Source organism: Caretta caretta, chromosome 3 (genome assembly GCF_965140235.1).
Source record: "Caretta caretta isolate rCarCar2 chromosome 3, rCarCar1.hap1, whole genome shotgun sequence".
Lineage (NCBI taxonomy): Eukaryota > Metazoa > Chordata > Testudines > Cheloniidae > Caretta > Caretta caretta.
In genome coordinates, this window is record NC_134208.1 from 12,192,560 (window position 1) to 12,212,199 (window position 19,640).

The 19,640-nt window shown below is 53.5% G+C and overlaps 1 protein-coding gene across 1 annotated transcript; it reads right to left on the reverse strand.

Annotated features, from left to right (window-relative positions):
• Nucleotides 1-947: 947 nt before the first annotated feature.
• Nucleotides 948-17,900, reverse strand: EFHC1 (EF-hand domain containing 1). Its single transcript, XM_048845764.2, has 11 exons — nucleotides 17,751-17,900; nucleotides 14,475-14,696; nucleotides 12,710-12,997; nucleotides 11,384-11,533; nucleotides 9,912-10,104; nucleotides 9,310-9,530; nucleotides 7,223-7,363; nucleotides 5,755-5,968; nucleotides 4,685-4,832; nucleotides 3,161-3,374; nucleotides 948-1,267 (listed from the first exon to the last, which is right to left on the reverse strand). The coding sequence occupies exons 1-11, from the start codon at nucleotides 17,811-17,813 to the stop codon at nucleotides 1,196-1,198; spliced, it is 1,926 nt and encodes a 641-aa protein (XP_048701721.2). The 5' UTR covers nucleotides 17,814-17,900; the 3' UTR covers nucleotides 948-1,195.
• Between the last annotated feature and the right edge of the window lie 1,740 nt (nucleotides 17,901-19,640).

The window sequence follows — 19,640 nt, forward strand, 5'->3', positions numbered from 1 at the left end:
AGGCTACTGACGTCCATGGAAAGACTCAGTGATTACGACAGGCTGGGGATCGGGCTGCAGCTCTGAACCTACTGGTGAGGAGGCCTGGAAGCAGGTTCTTGAAGCTGAGGAGCAGCAGAGTGGTGGCCTTATCGATGCTCTGAATAAGGAACGGCACGGATAGGCTCTCGCCTTCTGGGGCTAACCTAGAGGATGGGAGCTGGTGTGTGGCTGTGTGTTGAGATTCTCGAGTATCTGTGAGGAAACGGGAACCACCCCACACACACACACCCCAAAAAGGGACGGATAAAATAAGCATTTTGCTCAGAAAGTGTGCCTAATGGTGGAGACCTGCATGGTCTCTGTCCTAGTTGCTCCTGAGGTGCACCTGGGCATCCCACTGGCACAGTTGGCTGGCTGACCTAGAGCACAATGGGGGTGGGTGGGTCTGTGGCAGCTTTCTTCATGTAAGGGCGAGCGACCAGACTTTTTAAACAAGGTGAGAGTGCTATAGACTCACCCTGACCATCTGTCTCTCTTCACTGTAGGGAAACACAGCACTATCCAGGCAATAGCCAACACTTCCTCATGGGACCAGCATTTCTAGTAGGGCAACTAAATTGAGAGAATATCCAGTGTGTGTGTGTGGGGAGCAGGGGGGATATGTATCCAAATCCATTCTCCGTGACGTGGGGCACGTTATTTAATCAGCTCTAAATCTGTTCCCCCGTGTGTTAAAATGGGGATAACAGTACCTCCTTTCAGATACTGTAGCACCTCGCACAATGGGGTCCTGCTCCATGGGTGGGGCCTTTAGGCCCTTCTGCAGCAAAATAATAAATTAAAAGGGTACCCAGTTGTGTTTTGCTTAGTTAGTCCTCCGCGGGCGGTCTGTATGAAAGGCCTGGAGCTCTCAGTCCATCCAGTCCACCCCATCAGAGCCCAGGAAGAGACAACCTGGAACGATGTGGAGTTATTTCTTTAATACAAATGAAGCTTTTTCTACAGACTCTGCTTACAGGCCCCGCATTTGGGACATTGAGCTACGTGAGGCAGGAAGGAAAGTGGGGCAGAGATGAGGTGAGCTGGTGCCAAAGGGATGAGCAGCGCTAAATGAAGCGATGGGGGGGGGGGGTCTAAAGGTACAACATTTGAATATGTGTCATTTCAGCTGGGACCATCTTGGCTGGTTTGTGTCTCACCTTCTGGGGGCAGCTCAGCAGGAGAAAGCTCTGATGAAGTCATGGTAATTGATCTTGTTCTCCCCATGTGAACACAGGCTGATCAGCTGGAAAAGAAACGACAGCATGAGGAGAGCAGAGAAGTACAGTCACATTTCTCTAAAGGGTAACTCCAGTGAGCAGCTCCTGTGGGACAGGACAAAGGGCCCCATTCTTCCCTATAGGGGAGCAACCCACCTACAGGAGAGGAAAACTTTCCCTTATAATAGCCCCATTCACTCAGGAGTAACCTGCCCCATGAAGTTTCAACCCAGCATCCTCCTCATTCTAGCAGGAAGAAGCCAAATGTTCCCCGCCCTTTGCCTACAGACTTCAGGGGATCCACAAGAACTGAGAGGGACCCACATGGGTGCCCCTTGCTCTGTTGTCCAGACACAGCAGGTCCCACTGACAGCTCCTACGGAACTGTTTCCCTGTGGCAGCAGCTCCCAGCCACTGCCTAAAGGCAGCAGAGGGAACTGGCGTCGGCTATCTTACCATCCCTGGGAGCTTTCACGGGGGGAAGTAGAGTTTTTAATGGTGTCTTCTCTTCAACACCTTGGGATTATCATAATTCCTTTGAAAGATTTACTCACCCTTCATCACCTCGTTTGCACGGTCACTTGTGTGGATGGATGCATATTTGGTTAATTATTTCTGTTTTGGAGGTAAGAATTAGCTGCTGCTGCTCGGTGCCTATTTTTAGCCTGTGGCTCTGGTATCTAGACTAGGGATCTAGGCACTTTATGTATTACACAGCTAGACTGGAGGGGCGGTCCTGGGGCTAAGGCCCTGGCTTGGGACTCAAAGCTGGGTTTAATTCCTGGCCTTGGCCGGGGTGACCTGGGGCATGTTAGTTAATCTGCTCTGAATCTCAGTTCCCCCATGTGTTAAAATGGGGATAACAATCCCTCCTTTCTCCCATTATATCGGGTATGGTAGGAAGAGTCTCCTGCAGAATCTAATGCAGCAGGGCCCTGGTGATGAAATAACCTTGTTGCCTTTGTAATACCAAAGAAACAAGTCTTGCTCAAATGCATTGTTTTAAATCGGCTTGATCCCTTGGCTACCATCCAGTCTAATTTTTGCTAATTTTATTAAGAAAATGGGGGACATAGTCCCCAGGTTTTATACATTTCTTCAGATGGAGAAGTTTTCTGCACTTACAACTCTAACAGTTTATACTGAGGAAACCCAAGTTACCATTCGTGTTCAACTATGTTTGGTTTCTTCTCTCACACACGTCGTTCTCGGTCCTGTTTCCTACAAAGCAGACTGTGATCTCTGCTGGCTTCTGCTCATGGCCCCATAGCTGTATTGCCATTGACCCTTATTAGCTAAGCCCATAAGGTTATCCAGCCTTAGCGAAAGCCTGAGGTGGAGATGGTGGAGATGCCATGCAGGCTTGGGCTTACTGTACCTTCTCGGCAATTCAGCTGGGATGTGGTACGCAAAGGCAATTGGTGATCAGAAGCTGCCCTGCAGGAAGCATGACTGTGGTGCCCACGACAACATAACCGTGGAGGAAGGCTAGTTACTTGGCTACCGGTGCTATCTTGGGGCCTACATGGAATTGGATTCCCACCTCCATCCCCCGGCTTCTGTTTAACCCACACAGGGGTGAAGTGGTTTTCACCTCAGGGTTTGAAGGAATTTCTCCCACCTCTTGCTAGTCCCACTGCCAGACTGTATGTGTGGGTCTCCTCTGCCTCTGGGGCCCTGAGCAGGAATGCTCCAGGAGGAGGGGGGATAGCACACAGTCTAGTTCATGGCATTGCCCGGGGATGGGGCACTGCCAGCAATGGGGCTTGGCTGCCTTCTGGAAATGGACAGGGCAGCTCCTTTGGAAGAGCTGAGGCAAGCGAGAGAGGACAGTGCTGTGTGCAATATTACGTGGCTCCCAGGTCAACGTTTCAGCTAAAAGCCAAACTCCGCACATGCTAACCATGCTGCCTCCTGACCTTGTTAACTAGGGCATCGCTGACCGGCAGGTTGAATCGGTTGCAGAGGGCAAAGAACTCTGCCTTCTCGAGGAATCCGGAGCCGTCCTTGTCGTGGTGAAGGAACGCCTCCCGCATGCTGCTGTTACTTAAGTAGTTATGGTACTTCAGCTGCTCTTGAACCTGCTTCACTAGCTCCTCCAGTTCCTGCCTGCCTGTCCCCGCGGCTAATTGGCTGTGGAGGAAGGAAAGGAGGAAATGACTGCATGCAGAAGTCACGCTTGACACAGCTGAGCTAAGTCCTTCTCTCATGTGTTCCATCAACTAAAATCTATGGGGGCCAGTCATGTTCCTGGGTTGGCCAGCTGTTCTTCCTGAATATATACAGGCAGTCCTTGGACTTACGACACAACTGGTTCCTGAATATCGCGTCTTAAGTCGAAAACATCGTAACTTGAATTTCCCATAGGAATGATGCTGGATCGAGCATTGTAAAGTCAAAACAGATGTCATAGTCGAAACACAATGACAATTTATAAACGTAAGGGCCGTTCATCGTAACTCCAATGTCGTAAAGTCAAGGACTGCCTGTAGTAGGCTTCTAAAGACACACTCCTTTGAATAACAAGGCCATCTGCTTGGTGGACAGGACATTGGGCTGGAAGGCAGGGGCCAAAAAGCCTCTGCCCAGCTCTGCCCCTTCCCCCTTTGCCTCTGTTTCTCTTCACTCCTTTTGTCTGTCTGGTCTATTTTGTGTAAGCTCTTTGGAGCAGGGACTGTCTCCTTCTGTGTGGTCATACAGAACCAAGTGGCCCCATTCTCAGCTGGAGCCTCTATGTACTGCCATAAAAATCAGTAGCTGGAGCCCACAACAGCTCGGTGTGGCGATGGATGCCCTCACCCCAGAGAGAGGGGAGGGGAGGTCATATAAAATAAGGCTGAACAAAGCACTAGACAATAGGGTAGGGTCCCGTCCTTCACAGGCCAAGGAATGGCCCAAATGACCTACTAGCAATGGTAAGAGAACCGTCAGGTAGGCTTCTCGTAGCCAGAGTGCGACGAGAGGCGGGTGCTGGTACTGTGAGCAGCCACTCTTACCGAGCGCCGCCATCCTCCACAGAAGAAGGATGACTTAAGTGCTCCGAAGCAGGGCTGAAGAGAAATCTTTGCTACAGGCCTCAGGGCGGCGCCAATGCTCTCTAAGGAAGATTTCAGGCTCGTGGGCTGTAGTAGCACGAGTAGCAGCAGTTCTTATATAAGCAGCCTTAGTGGTACCTTGCATACACTGAATTCCTTCTCTCTGTGCCCAAGGAGGGGTTCCCAGAGTGGAACAATCAGCTGATCAGTCATTAGCCAGCAGTGGCCAGAGTAAGAGGCTAGAGCATGGTACCACTGGTTAATGATGGTCTATGTAAGATTGCACTAGAGCGCACAGCACTAGGGCAGCTACTGCAAATAAATACTAGCCAGTTGACCAGCTAAAAGCTGAATGACTGATTAAGCCCAGCTCTCGCTGCCTCTCATGTGCTCGCCATTGAAACCTACCTCTCAGCTGCCTGCGCTGCCCTTCGGCGAGGGGCAAAGTGATCCCGCAGAGACTGCAGCGTTGCTGCAGGGAAACTCTCGACGTTGCTTTCCATGTAATTCAAGACGTACTCGTCAGCATCGTTGATGATAAACCTGTGGCCAAATACTGGGCAAGCAACAGCAAACCAAGTGTTACTTCCGTGTGTGGGCGAGTCAGGTTACTGACACAGGAGAAGACAAGATTCCTGCCCTGAGGAACTTGCAATGTCAGAGCCAAATCAGAGCAGTTCACACAGTTTTTTATTGTCTTGGTGTAGGAAAAAATCTCTATGAATTCCATGGGCGTTTTGCCTATGTCAGGAGCCACTGAGTAAAGGCTTCAGGATTGGGCCCAGAGGAATTATACATTTAACACTGTCTACTTTCTAACATGCTTTAGGATCAGGGTTATTTTCCTCCATGGATGAACTGATGGCCCAGGCTCCAGGATTTCATCTGGCCCAGGGCTCCAGCATTAACCCTTAGAATGCTGGCATACCTCAGAACACCAACTGCACAAATGTTACGGAAAATATAGTGCTCTCTCTCTATGTATGGTAGAGACCAGATCACCAGCTAAATGAATGGAACTACACCATTTTCCACCACCTGCTGCATTTTACACTTGATCCAGAACTAACAGTTTGTAGGTGGAGGATGTTGTGTGCAATATCTGTGCAAAAAGGAAGAGTTTGTCTACACTTACTGGGCGATCGAAGCATGGCAATCGATGCATCAGCAGTCGATTTAGCGGGTCTAGTGAAGACCCGCTAAATCGACCGCAGATCGCTCTCCCCATGGACTCCTGTACTCCATCTGAACGAGAAGCACAAGAGGAGTCAACGGAAGAGCGCCTCCCGTTGACATCACGTAGTGTGGACCCCGTAGAAAGCAGATCTAAGTATGTCGACTTCAGCTATGTTATTCATGTAGCTGAAGTTGTGTAACTTAGATCTATCCCCCCGAAGTGCATCAGAAAACTCATTTAAAACAATGAGCCTGCTCTAAAGAACAGATGCTCTATCGGCTCCATCGAGTTCCAGATCTACCTTCAACTGTGGCACCAATGGTGAGGTCCGCTGGCTCGTAGTAAACGGGGTTATCTGTAGTGGAGCCTGGCTTGGGGACTTTAGTTTTTCCTAAGTATTTGCCTCCAATGATGCCTGAATTGCAGACAGGCGGCTCATAGATGCCGATCATGTCAGTGGAGAGGAAATAGGAGAGAATGAACCGGCGCTTTCTCTCCTCGGGGTTTGGCGATTCCTAGAGAAGGGAAGGACCGGAGTGGGTTGTGTGGTCAGGAAACACATATTTGGACATTCAGGGTTAGCTGCTTTCCTTAGATACTCACAGATTACTCCTATACACCCCCAAGCAGCCAAGGACTGAACCTAGAGCTTTCTTTTTTACGCCTGTCTAAACACCTACAGTACTTGGTTCGAGCCCCTGCCTGAAGAAGGCAAGAGGAGTAACCAGCCTGCTGCACTGTAATAAAACCACAGACTACGTTCAACATCGGGATATCAGTGGCTCATTGGACTACTCCCAGCCCAAACTGTTGCTCAGCATGCCTAACCATGGCAGAATCTGGTCCAGAACTACCAAACTCACTCATTACATCCACGTCTACAGCACTCCAGGAGCAAGGCATATCTTGCATGAAGTGATTCATCCCACAAAGAATGATTAGCTGTAGAATTAAAGTCTGTATCTCCGTGAGGTCTGGGCCGATTCCAGCTCCTAACCACAAGACGAAACCCTCTGAGCACTCCACTGGGTTTATGTGCTTAGATTAAAATTAGCTTTGATCTGAGCACTAAATTATGGCCTTCGGGAACAAATACAGCCAACGCGAGAGAACAGCCACAGCACGCCCCTTAGAATGTGGGAGGGGCAGACATCAGCTGACCCAAGGGTAGCATGGGAACAACCACTACATCGCAGAGGCCATGCACATGGCAGCCTCAAAGCTGCTGCTGTGTGAAGAACACAGCTCTCAGCTGGGCTCCCTCGCCAGCTTCCCAGCCTGCAAATTGCCCGACAGTCCTGATGTAATGAACCACAGCTGGCTTCTAAAGCTGGGATTAGCCCTGGGGAGGAGGGGGCAACGTGCACAGGTGCTGGCAGGTGTTACTGGAAGAAGATGATGTAACGGGGCATGGACATGGGGGCGAGGATGGATGACAGTCAGGTTCAAGCGGCATTGATCCAACACCTACTGAAGTTAAGGGGAGTCTTTCCACTGACTTCAATGGGGGTGTGGTGCAGGACCATGTAATATTGTCTGGTCCTGCTTTTATTCTGCCTTACTATATTACTGCTTGTCTTAAAGGCCATACTGGAACATGTGACCATCCTCAAACAGAGGGCTGTTCGCTGGTGGCTGCTGAAGACCTTTCTTGTAGTGTTAGCTCCCCCCAGTGCTATCTTTTGTTAACTGAGAACACACCAGTCCCCCAACCCTTCTGATTTGGAGGGTGTAACCAGGTAGCGCTTACTCATGTACCAAGCTCTCACCAGTGCAACCTGATAGCGCAGCACCTTGTGGTCATTCTCTAGCATCTTAATAAAGTTTTTCCTGGGGGGATGCGGCAGTAGAGAGAAGCAGTTCTGCAGGGAGTCTTCGAGGAAGCCATAACCGTTGTAGGGAGGAATGATCTGCACACACAAAAGACAGGAGGCACATGTGGTTACAACTAACAAAAAGACAGTGGTCAGGAAGCGGCTCCGGGCAACCACTCTCTGCAGCGCGAATTGTGCCAGTTCTGAATACCTTCCCCACGGGCAGTGCTGTTTTCCCCAAAGCTGAGCCATGATACCCTGGACTGTACATGTAAATCAGCAGGCCTCCCATGACTTCGGTTACAGCAGCTGACCCTGTGTTTTACATACTCTGAAAAGAGGCTCTGGAAGAACAAGTCTGAGTTTAAGGCCAGAGGGACCAGCAGGTCATCCAGTCTGACCAATCTCCACTCAACCCCCGCAGCCACCCCCTCCCCAAGCCAACAACCAGCATTAGATCAAAGTATACCAGCCCACAATGGGACAGGCAGAGAGGTGCACCAATCCCCGGAAGCCCCTGCCTTGTCAGGAAAGTGAGGGCATTGCAGGGTTTCAGGTTTATTGTCTTGACTTCAAATCAAATGTGCTCCAGCCAAAATATGTTTGTTTTTCTAGTTCCAAAGCCTGCAAATTCAGCCTCAAGCTCGAGGCTAAAGCTGGGTTCTTTCCTTTCCAAATATCAGGTCCAGGAGTTTTGCAGGCCTGGGGATACCCATGCAACCCTATACTCTTCAAGGGGGTTCACAGCTGTAACTGATTGAAGCCAACTAATCCATTCTGTTGACAATACAGATCCTGTGACTTAAGCTCCTAAATCACTTAGGCCTAATGGGAGTTAGTCTCCTAACTATCTTTGAGGATCTGGGCATTAGCCATCTTGGCAAATGTTACCTATAATCACATTTCAGAGCACAACTGCTCTGTAATATGGCAGCCACCCCGAGAGCAGAGAACATGGCCAAACTGACTCACCAACTCAACTTGAACACCCCGCAGTTTGGAGGTAACCAAGCTACGCAGAGGTTTCCTACATGAGCTGTGACGTTAAGCCTTTCCCCGCTCCTGGAATGGCATCCCAATGAAAGTACTAGCCTCTCTGGAACTAGCCTCTCTGGAACTGCCATAGTGGAACAGATCAATGGTCCATCTACTCCTATATCCTCTCCCCATGACTGGCCAGAACTGGACATTCCAGAGAAAGACATAGGCCCCTTCTGCAATAATGTGCCTACTTGTGTGCAAGTTTACAGTGTACAGGGGCTGCAAATGTCTCCTTACTTCAGCTACTCACCCAACCCCCTGAAGCCAGAGGGGTGATAGCCCCTGTACTTTTTAACCATATGTACTCTCCTTGGCCAAAAGCCTGAGCTGTTTGTTCAGTTTTCATGGAGTCTTTAGTCAAGAAGTTTAGTAGGACTCCACTCCCATAGAAATGTAGGGCTGGAAGGGACCTCGAGTCCAAACCCCAGCACCAAGGCAGGACCAAGGAAACATAGACCTCCCTGACAGGCATTTATCCAACCTGTTCCGAAAAACCTCCAGCGATGGGGACACACGAATAATTCCTGCTCTGAGTCAGAGCTGCAGAATTTGGCTCTGAGTAGGGACCTGTGGCAACTTATTCTTATCAATATCTAATGAGGTTTATTGGTTTTTAAATCTCAGTACTCAAAGCAAATTCCACAAGTCCACTCATCACTGTGGAAAAGCCACCAGGCGCGTTCCAGAGCATTAGAGGATGTATTTTGCTTTCCAGCTGCCATGTCATTCAGCAGTGGAATTAACCTTAGAAGTAGAGAGTTTTCCAGTACTTCACTGCTATATAGGTTAAGACTCACAGCCCTACTGCCCTGGCTGACACACACTAGACTTTCCCTCTGGCGTCCCCTTAATCTGACTCTCTTGAGCAACACCACAACATTAGGAGAAAGTATTTCTAAAAGGCTTACAATAACGGCACTTAGGAGTCCGAAGGGTCTTTGCCTTGTACAGACTGTTGGGTTTCTCCCCCCCACCCCGCCCTGTGAATTTTCTCCCAGGACCTGTGGCACTTCCTCTGGTGGCTTCTTCTTTACATCCACTGGCTGGAAGTCAGTGATGCCAAACTTCTCGTAATAGAACTGTCTTGTGAACTCATCACAGTCGTAGATGAAGAAGCTGCGCCCCAGGAGGGTGACGGGCTTGCCAACAGCGAAATCTTTGGCAGTGTACCACTCCAGCACCTCCTGATTGGAGATCTCCAGCACGCAGCGGGGGAAGGTTTCTGGGGAAGATCAGGGGTAGAAAAGGCAGCTCAGTGAGCTAGATGTCGTCTTTATTACTGCATACAAAGCAAGAGATGAGAAAAGCCTGTCTGTATGTGAAAGGTATAAACAGCTTCAGGGGGCCGGTGGTGGAATGCCTGAGATGTCGCACTTGCTTTGGCAAAGCGGCAGCAAAAGGTTAAATGTTTTAAAACCAACAGAGATTGTTTCTGTTGGAAAGAAATTGTAAACTCAAGAAAGGTTCCTGGGATTAATTACATAGATGGTATATTTATAATATGAGACACGCATGCCCTGCGTGCATCCACCCATCTATGCTCATGCACACACACAATTCCTGCTAACAGAAAACAGGTAAAACCCCAAGCACAGACTCTTACTCATCTTGTCCACAAAGCTTTTGGGCAAGTGCTGGCGTCTGATCAGCACTGGGAAAGGGTCTCTGCCATCGTTGCGCTCATGGAGTTCCCGAACCTCCACCGTGTCGTCCGCCAGGTAGTAATGGATGATGAAAGGCCGGTTCTCGCCAAACATGTTCTCGGTGTCGTCCCATATGGCGTAGAAGCGAAGGACCTGCAGGTGTTGGAGAGCAAAGCAAGGCCCATGAACCCAACATGACACTAAAACATGCCCTGTCTGGATTAGGCCAGTGCAATTTGCGGGCTGTGTATGCAGAAGGATCCTGCCCTGAGCACAGGGGTGCCAGTCTGCCTGTGTTAAGCACTGGTGAGACTGGCCTTGAAATCCTGCACTCATTTCTGGGCTCTGGTCAGCAAGTCATGGAGGGAGGCAGTTCAGAGAAGAGAAGCAGAAATGGTTCAGCAGCAGGAGGTTTTGACTAAGAGAACCAAACAGAACTAGCTAGGCTAGGCAGCAGCTGAGGGGAGAGAAGACCCAACCACAAATATCTGAAACACTACGGAGGGACAGAAATTATTCAGGTAGTTCAGAAGAAATTTCATCAAAGGAAATATTGGGGAAAATGCCCTAGCACTGAGATGTATCAGTCCCCAAGGGCAGCGCTGGGACACTGATAACTAGGCTGGACAAAGTACTAGGGAATAACAATCTAGTACTGGTACAATGAGGTGGACTAGCTGATCCAACAGGGCTCAAACTGCGACCACTTCATAACAGAACTTCCTTCCACCCCAGATCACAGGGAGACACAGGTGGCAGGCATCTTGCTCTCAACCATCAGGCTGCCTAAACGCCATAGCTACTCTCAGGTGGGGCTGTGGTTTATTTGCCCCAGAGGTCAAAATAATCACACAGCGATGGATGTTTGCAATGCACCATCATTACCCACTGAGGTAGCAGCTAGCTGCAGAGCTGGGTTATAATGTGCCTTTCATGACAGATGTGAAATCAGGAGTCTTCAGATGCCAAACAGTAACTGCCCCTGATGCACTCAGGCAAGTGGCTGGTTACCCTACCTGGACATAAGGCTTTCTGGAGCAAGAAAGAGAGAGAGGAGGATCTAGAGTGCAACAAAGCCCATTGCCAACTGTGTCCACATATCTATTCAGGGGACACCATCATAGGGCCTAATCACATCAGCCACACTATCAGAGGCTCGTTCACCTGCACATCTACCAATGTGATATATGCCATCATGTGCCAGCAATGCCCCTCTGCCATGTACATTGGCCAAACTGGACAGTCTCTGCATAAAAGAATAAATGGACACAAATCAGACGTCAAGAATTATAACATTCAAAAACCAGTCGGAGAACACTTCAATCTCTTTGGTCACTCGATTACAGACCTAAAAGTGGCAATTCTTCAACTAAAAAACAGACACACACAGAGAACAACCTAACCCAAGGAAAGGCACCTGTGCCCCACTCACCTGCTTGTCAAAGGTCAGAAACTGTTTGAGCTGGTCGAAGTTCGATGGTGTGACGTACATGCGCATGGGCATCTTCCGGAGCTCCGTGTATGGGTCGAAAATCATTTTCTCAGGAGGGTTCAGCTCAATTCCTTGGCTCTCCAGAAATACCTGGGGAAGTGTCTGGGCCATTAATGCTGCGATGGGTTCTAAAGGTCAGGAGGCAAGGAAAGCTCTGGGCTGGGTTTGGGAGGGAATCAGCAAGAGCCTGTAAGCTCACTGTTAGCAGTTGCACCTAGAGGCCCCAATCCCAGTATGCTAGGTGCTGCACAATAATCATAGACTTATCGACTTTAAGGTCAGAAGGGATCATTGTGATCATATCATCATAATTAATAAAGGTTTTTAACTGTCAGTTGCCTCTTTGTTTCCACAGACCTTTCAGACCTCTCTGCAAGCCAGATCTTGAAGTCCTGCCTCAGGTTAGACTCGGGCAAACCTCCCATTGGCTCCACTGCTGGGAGTTTTGCCGGAGTAAAGACTGAAGAAGGACTTCAGGTCTTGTCCCTTTATGTTTCTATTACAAATCAAGAGGGCACGGCTCTCTTTTTTGGTTTAATTTGCGATGCCCCTGGAAGGCGCCAGCTCTGGAAAGCAGAGCCCTATTTCTATACTCACGGCACTCACCCGAGAGAGCCACTGAAGCCAGTGGGACTGCTCGCCTGCCTACGTCACCAAGATTTGGCCCAGAAAACATGCAGCTTGGGAAGCAGCAGCACAAGCTTCCCCATCAGGGAACTGACCCCTGAGCTGGAGAGATCACCACAAGTCCTTAGAAGGAAGGGTCAGGCTGCATGGCTTAGTAGTTCTGGCCCTGAGGATGCCAATTTATGCTAAATATAGTTGCAGGTTTGAAATGGGAACTGGACGGCATCATCAACTCATTTCATATAAGCCACCAAACGACTCTAGAGTAACTTCAGAGACTGGATCTACAGCTGGGGTAAACAGGCATAACCCCACGGATTTCAATGGTCATTCAGTTCCAGTTTGCACCAGCTCTATAAAAGAGATCAGTCTACATAACGGGTTCTCAATGTGTTGGCAGAACCCTGCGGGGTGGGAGTGTCAGAAATGGGTGTCAGGGGGTCATGAGTGATCACCTCACCTGCCCCATGGTCTTATGTGGGGTGGGGCCCCAGTATGGAAGAGGCTGAGAATCCCTGATCTTACTTTTGTGTGCTGGGATTAGTGGGCTGGGAACAGAGCAGGGATTCTAGTGAGCTTTGCCCATCGCTAACTCCTAGGATTCTCTTAGTCGGCTAGTTCCCTGCATCCCTGATGCACCTGTGTGAACGGGTCACAGTCGACTATGCGGAAAGTCTTGCCATAGATGGTGATGTTCATGCCCCGATTCAGGTCTTTCCAGTGGTAATGGTCCCCGCGGTCATTCTTGGGAATCCACTGGCGTTTGATGAGCTTGCCCTGAGGAATACCAGAGTTCTCCACGATGGGCTCCATGACGGACATGCTGTCGTCCTCCAAGTAGTAATAAATACCCACTTGGCGGATCCGGAAATGCTCTTCTGTGGATATGGGAACATCTTCCTGGAAATAGGCATCAAACTTTAACACCTGTAACGTGGGGAAGGACCCCGGAAGGAGAGAAGGAACTCACATTAGTGACGGCATTAATCAAAGATCTTGTTAACGTTTGCCATCTGCTTTGACAACATGGGTCACTGGGATTAGTACTTATCATGCCATCGAGGGCCCCAGAGTCTGACCACAGACTGCCTGCAAGAGCCTCAGGGGAGCTCTCATTGCTGGTGGTTTTTCTAGAGCCCAATACTTTGTAAATTTTTCCCTTGTCTGAGGCACCCAGGGACCGAGTGTAAGTGGCTCGAATAAACATAGCTCCTGCCCCCACGAAGGATCTCCAAGCCCTTTACAGCCAGGGCCCGCGGCTGGCACATTGCTGAGCTCTCCAGTTCCCATTGGCGTAGCTTACTGACATACACGAGCTTCTTTAATATGCTCATCCCCTCAGAGTCTGTGTGGCTGCCGAGCTCCCAATAGGGGAAGCCATTCTCTCGTTCTCTGGCTCCACTACTGATGAGGTTTCCTGTGCTCTACTGGATTTGAGAATCTGCCTCACTCTCCTGCAGTTGCATTTGCCCTGCAGGCTGACAGCAAGAGCCAGCCTGTGCGTGGGGAGGTGGTGGCGAGGGAGGGTCAGGGCACAAGGTGACTGCCCTGGCTTGGGCACCCTGCCCAAGTGCAGCCACAATCACAGTTCCTGTGCTTGGGCAAAGCACAAGGAACGTTTCCTCCATGAGACTCCAGGCTGCAAGGGGTGTAGAGTAGCTAGGGCCATGGACCTGTCTGCCTCTCCACACCAGCCCACAGAGCTGCCCAGGCATGCTATGGGGAGCAGATGGTGCCACCCTAAAAGCTGGCACAGCCTACGCATTCCCCGTTGCGCTCTCCGAGCTCAGAGAGGGATTGCAACTTGCTGGGGCATGATCCCTCCCAAGCTGTGCAAGGGGTGGTGCTGCAAGTTCCTTAAGGACACAGTCTGGCCCGAAGCAGGTACGCTGACGACGACTAATGCGGGAAGTCTATATGGGGCAGTACAGGCTTTAGGACGCTGTGGTGATGAGCACGGTATAAACTCCCAGATGACAGCTCGACAAACAGGAGATGCCCCCTTTGCATGGGACCTTTAGGTGCCCGGCTCTGTTGCAGTTCCAGCATAATTTTGCAAGGAGAACATGAGAGGGTGGGACTTACGAGGGTGGGACCCACCAGAGGGTGGGACTTACCAGGGGATGGTTGTAAAGTGAAGCATCTAGAGTTCATCCGAGTTCTCTTTTAAACTACTGGATATGTCCTTGCGTAGCTCGAGGGGAATGCTTTATAATGTTTACTTACTGTAATCCTCTTCGCAAGCAAAGAAAGCCTCTTTCAATCCAGACATCAGTTGTCTATGACTAAGGACTACGGCAGCTGGAAAATACATTCTATACTGTCTGTGTCCCCGCACCCTGGCGTTCACAGCTCACAGCCCTGGGTTTGGCTAGCAATGCTCCTGAACTAAGGCTTTCTGTACCTTTTTGTCGAAAGCCACATGTGCTGGAATGAAGTCGGAAGGTGGGGCCTGCTTGGCTTGCCCGTAGGTCAGCGTGGGTCTCTTGTTGGACAGTTCATCTAATTCAGCCTGGGACAGCTGGTTCACGTAGAGTCGCTCCCTGCCTATCCCCATCGTCGGTAGCCGCGAACAGGCAAAGCCATTCCTATAGCCCAGTGTCTGGGAGCGATGGAAAGCCGATTTCTAAGGAAAGCAATTCAACCATTAAATACAATCTGGCACCAGCTAGATCTTGATATATGAAGCAAATTCTTTCACCAAAAAACAGCTCAAGGTGTCAAATATCCTGAAAAACGGCAGTGCATTTTATTGTAATTTCTTGCAACAATTATTAATTTAACCTTTCCTGGTCCCACTTAGCCAAAGGAGGTTGCAGAGAGAACAGGTGTTTTGGGGAGCTGGCACTGGATTGGAAATCAGGAGATCAGTGTCAATAGATCCTCCTGCTCCAAAAGCTCATGCCAATCTAAAGGAGAATCTCAATTTGTTCTTAGCAGGATAGAGCCTCTGACACACTGTTGAGCCATTCTCATTCCATGCTATAGAAGGAGGTGGGAACCAGCACATTACAATGCATGGAAAGAAAACGCCTTCCGCGCCCCGAATTTGCAACCAGTTCAGCCTTGAGCACGTGAACAAACAGGTTAAGACTCTAATCCTATTTATAATCCCAAGGCACCAATGGCATTCCAAGTACTTGCCCGTTTTTCCTTAAACCCAAATACAGCTGCCTCGGCCAGTGCTGCTCAGGACAGAGCAGCAGTGAAGCAAGCTAGTTTTTTAAGGGAAGTTAATAGCCAGTTGCACAAATATTATACTTGCCACAGAATAATTATTTCCTGGTGGTAAATAAATGCCAGGGCGAAGCAGAGGTGGTTGTGGGAAAGACAGCTGAGACAAAACCAAGACGCTTATCTATGAAAGCAGGGGCCAGCAATCCTGTGACAGAGTAAACTGCAGTGTATTTGGGCCCAATCCTTCAGCCCTTAAAGGCATATAGGCAAGCGCCTAGGCGCCGACTGGCATTTTCAAAAGTACTTATCTACGTCTTTAGACCCCTAGGTGCCTTTCCAGATCGGGCCCATAAGGACTCCCAGTGATATTAACAGGACCAATCAAGTGAGTCTGGCTTCCAGTTCAGGACTCTCCTACCAAATGACTGACGTGAATGTAAAGAGACAGCCCCAAATGTAAGCTATTGCATCTGGTCTCAGCTACGCCAGCATGTATCTGAAGGAACACCATTGACTTCAATGCAGTTCCTCTGTTTGCTGGTTCAGAGCCCATTCTCCCCCTCAATGAACACACCAACCACCTTTCGCCTTCCTCGTGCAGATTGCTGACACCAGTTCCGCATTTTTGAGCAACCCTTTAATAATAGCCCGACTAGCCAACTCCTGCTCGTGGCGGATGGTTTTGCTAGAAGATACGCTCCAGTTCAAACAAATTAATTCAGCAAAGTTCTCTGGCCTGTGCTATAGAGGAGGGCCATTGTTTGAATGACCACAATGGGCCCTTCTGGCCTTCGACTCTAGAAGTCAATGTGAATTACACCAGTTGTCCTGCTAATGTCAATGGAACTACTCACATGAGTATGGCAAGCGGGATTTCTACAGGCCAGAGGAAAGAAACATTCGGACAAGGAACTAGATTTGAGGTTCAAACTTTCAAGGGGCTATAACCAATGGTGAGAAAAAATATTTAAATGGTGACGAGCTGGGACAAAGCCCTTTTGATAGGTGTGGGGGCAAGGAGGGACAGCTCTTCACTTCTCACTGGCTTGTCTGGCTGATTGTGTGCTTCAGAATGCAACTGGCCAACAACCAGTGTTAGAGTATAATTGGAAGAGTATCTGGGGAACACGACAGCCCATTGGGGGACATTGGGTTCCCAGGAGGGTACAGAGTTATCAGGCCCCATGGGGCACAGAGGTACCTAGCCTGGGGATATCAGATTCTCATGGGGGTCCCATCCCTATTAAGGAGGGTGTGAGGTCCATGGGGGGCTGATGAGACATGGGACCACTGGTTCCAAGAGTATTGGGTACCAGATCTGGGGGAGGGGATTGGGTCTCAGGGTCAGGGGTATCAGTCCACGGGTATCAGGTCCCAGGGGGAATGGGGTCCAAGGGCTGGGGGATGAGGGGAGGTATCCAGTCGCAGAGAATTTGTGTCCCGGAGGGGTAGGGTTGGAATTGGATCCCAGGGTTGGGGGTATCAGCCAGGGTATCAGGTCTTGGGGGGGAAGTATCAGGTCCCAGGGGCTATCGGTTTGGGAAGGGATCCAGTCCCAGGCTTAGGCAGGGGAGGGAATTGGCAGAGGGATTGGGTCCTAAGTGGTATCTGGTCAGCGGGGAGGATTGGATCCTGATGGGATGGGGCAGGGGATTGGGTCCCAGGGAATCGGTCGGGGGAGAGTATCGGGAACCAGGAGAATCGGGTTCTGGTGGGGGCTTGGTCTGTGGAGGGGAAGGGAGATCGGAATCGGGTCCGGGGGGGGGGATCGGGTCCCGGTGGGGGCTCAGGTGGGGGGGAAGGAGGATCGGGGCCCAGGGGGGGGCTCTGTCCGGGGAATGGGGGGCGGGAATCGGGTCCCAGGCAGGCTCGGTCCGGGGGGGAGGGGAATCGGGTCCCAGGGAGGGGCTCGGTCGGGGGGGAAATCAGGTCAGAGGGGGGATCAGGTCCGGGGGGAGGCTCTTTTCGGGGCGGAGGGGAATCGGGTCCCGGGGGGCTCTGCCCGGTGGGGGCGGGGGGAAATCGGGTCTGGGGGAGGATCGGGTCCCGGTGGGGGCTCAGCTGGGGGGGGGAGGGAAGGAGGATCAGGGCCCAGGGGACTCTGTCCGGCGGGTGGGGATGGGAATCGGGTCCCGGGGGGAATCGGGTCGGGGGGAGAATCGGGGCGGAGGGGGGATCGGGTCCCGGGGGGGCTCTGCCCGGTGGGGGTGGGGGGAACCGGGTCCCGGGGGGGGCTCTGTCCGGGGGGGAGGGGAATCGGGTCCCGGAGGGCTCTGCCCGGTGGGAGCGGGAGGGGGGGTTCGGGTTTGGGGGAGGATCAGGTCCCGAGGGGCTCTGCCTGGTGGGGGCGGAGGGGAACCGGGTCCCGGTGGGGGCTCTGTCCGGGAGGAGGGGAATCGGGGCGGAAGGGAATCGGGTCCCGGGGGGCTCTGCCCGGTGGGGGCGGGAGGGGGGATCAGGTCCCGGGGGGCTTTGCCGGGCTCGCGGGCCCGGCTCTCCTCACCGTGGGGTCGCTGAAGGCGCTGCCCGGCAGCAGGGGCAGCCCCTGCACGGGATGGGCGCTCATGGCCAGCGGGCGCCCGGCGCGGCGGCTCCGGTCCCAAGCCTACCCCGGCGCCAGGCAACGCCGTCACCCCTGGCAACCGTAAACATTCCAGAGAGCGCATGCTCGCCAGGAGCGCCGGCGGCGAGGGATGCGCCGCCTCTGGGCATGCGCGATGGGGGTGCAGCCGGCTCCTGCCGCGGGAGTCGGGGGCTCGTGCGAGCGTTTCCCGGGGGGGGAGGGGCTTTGCCCAGAGAGCGCTGCCAAGCCCCACCTGGGCAGCCCCCACCCCCACCCCCACCCCGCCCGCCGTGACAGGGTGCGGCGTTGCCAGCACGGGAATGGGCAGGGACTCGCCGCACCAAGCCCCTGCCCCTGCCCGGGCCCCTTCCACCTGCTGGGCTGGGGGTCCCTGCCCCCCTGCCAGGGCCCCTTCCACCTGCTGGGCTGGGGGTCCCTGCCCCCCTGCCAGGGCCCCTTCCACCTGCTGGGCTGGGGGGTCCCTGCCCCCCTGCCCGGGCCCCTTCCACCTGCTGGGCTGGGGGTCCCTGCCCCCCTGCCCGGGCCCCTTCCACCTGCTGGGCTGGGGGTCCCTGCCCCCCTGCCAGGGCCCCTTCCACCTGCTGGGCTGGGGGTCCCTGCCCCCCTGCCAGGGCCCCTTCCACCTGCTGGGCTGGGAGCCCCCTGCCAGGGCCCCTTCCACCTGCTGGGCTGGGGGGTCCCTGCCCCCCTGCCCGGGCCCCTTCCACCTGCTGGGCTGGGGGTCCCTGCCCCCCTGCCAGGGCCCCTTCCACCTGCTGGGCTGGGGGTCCCTGCCCCCCTGCCAGGGCCCCTTCCACCTGCTGGGCTGGGAGCCCCCTGCCAGGGCCCCTTCCACCTGCTGGGCTGGGGGGTCCCTGCCCCCCTGCCCGGGCCCCTTCCACCTGCTGGGCTGGGGGTCCCTGCCCCCCTGCCAGGGCCCCTTCCACCTGCTGGGCTGGGGGTCCCTGCCCCCCTGCCAGGGCCCCTTCCACCTGCTGGGCTGGGAGCCCCCTGCCAGGGCCCCTTCCACCTGCTGGGCTGGGGGGTCCCTGCCCCCCTGCCCGGGCCCCTTCCACCTGCTGGGCTGGGGGTCCCCTGCCCCCGCGCTAGGGCCCCTTCCACCTGCTGGGCTGGGGGTCCCTGCCCCCCTGCCAGGGCCCCTTCCACCTGCTGGGCTGGGGGTCCCCTGCCCCCGCGCTAGGGCCCCTTCCACCTGCTGGGCTGGGGGGTCCCTGCCCCCCTGCCCGGGCCCCTTCCACCTGCTGGGCTGGGGGTCCCCTGCCCCCGCGCTAGGGCCCCTTCCACCTGCTGGGCTGGGGGTCCCTGCCCCCCTGCCAGGGCCCCTTCCACCTGCTGGGCTGGGGGTCCCCTGCCCCCGCGCTAGGGCCCCTTCCACCTGCTGGGCTGGGGGTCCCTGCCCCCCTGCCAGGGCCCCTTCCACCTGCTGGGCTGGGGGTCCCTGCCCCCCTGCCAGGGCCCCTTCCACCTGCTGGGCTGGGGGTCCCCTGCCCCCCTGCCAGGGCCCCTTCCACCTGCTGGGCTGGGGGTCCCCTGCCCCCCTGCCAGGGCCCCTTCCACCTGCTGGGCTGGGGGCCCCCTGCCCCCCTGCCAGGGCCCCTTCCACCTGCTGGGCTGGGAGCCCCCTGCCCCCCTGCCAGGGCCCCTTCCACCTGCTGGGCTGGGGGGTCCCTGCCCCCGCGCTAGGGCCCCTTCCACCTGCTGGGCTGGGGGGTCCCTGCCCCCCTGCCCGGGCCCCTTCCACCTGCTGGGCTGGGGGTCCCCTGCCCCCGCGCTAGGGCCCCTTCCACCTGCTGGGCTGGGGGGTCCCCT

Bases quoted from the DNA above. Each gene is read 5' to 3' on its own strand.
- EFHC1 (XM_048845764.2), bottom strand. From the start codon at position 17,813: ATGAGCGCCCATCCCGTGCAGGGGCTGCCCCTGCTGCCGGGCAGCGCC. The intron at 10,105-11,383 runs GTGAGTGGGGCA...CAACACCTGCAG, and splicing joins TTCTGACCTTTGACAAGCAG to GTCCTTCGCTTCTACGCCAT. The intron at 1,268-3,160 runs GTCAGGAGGCAG...TTTCTTTTCCAG, and splicing joins GCGATGCCCTAGTTAACAAG to CTGATCAGCCTGTGTTCACA.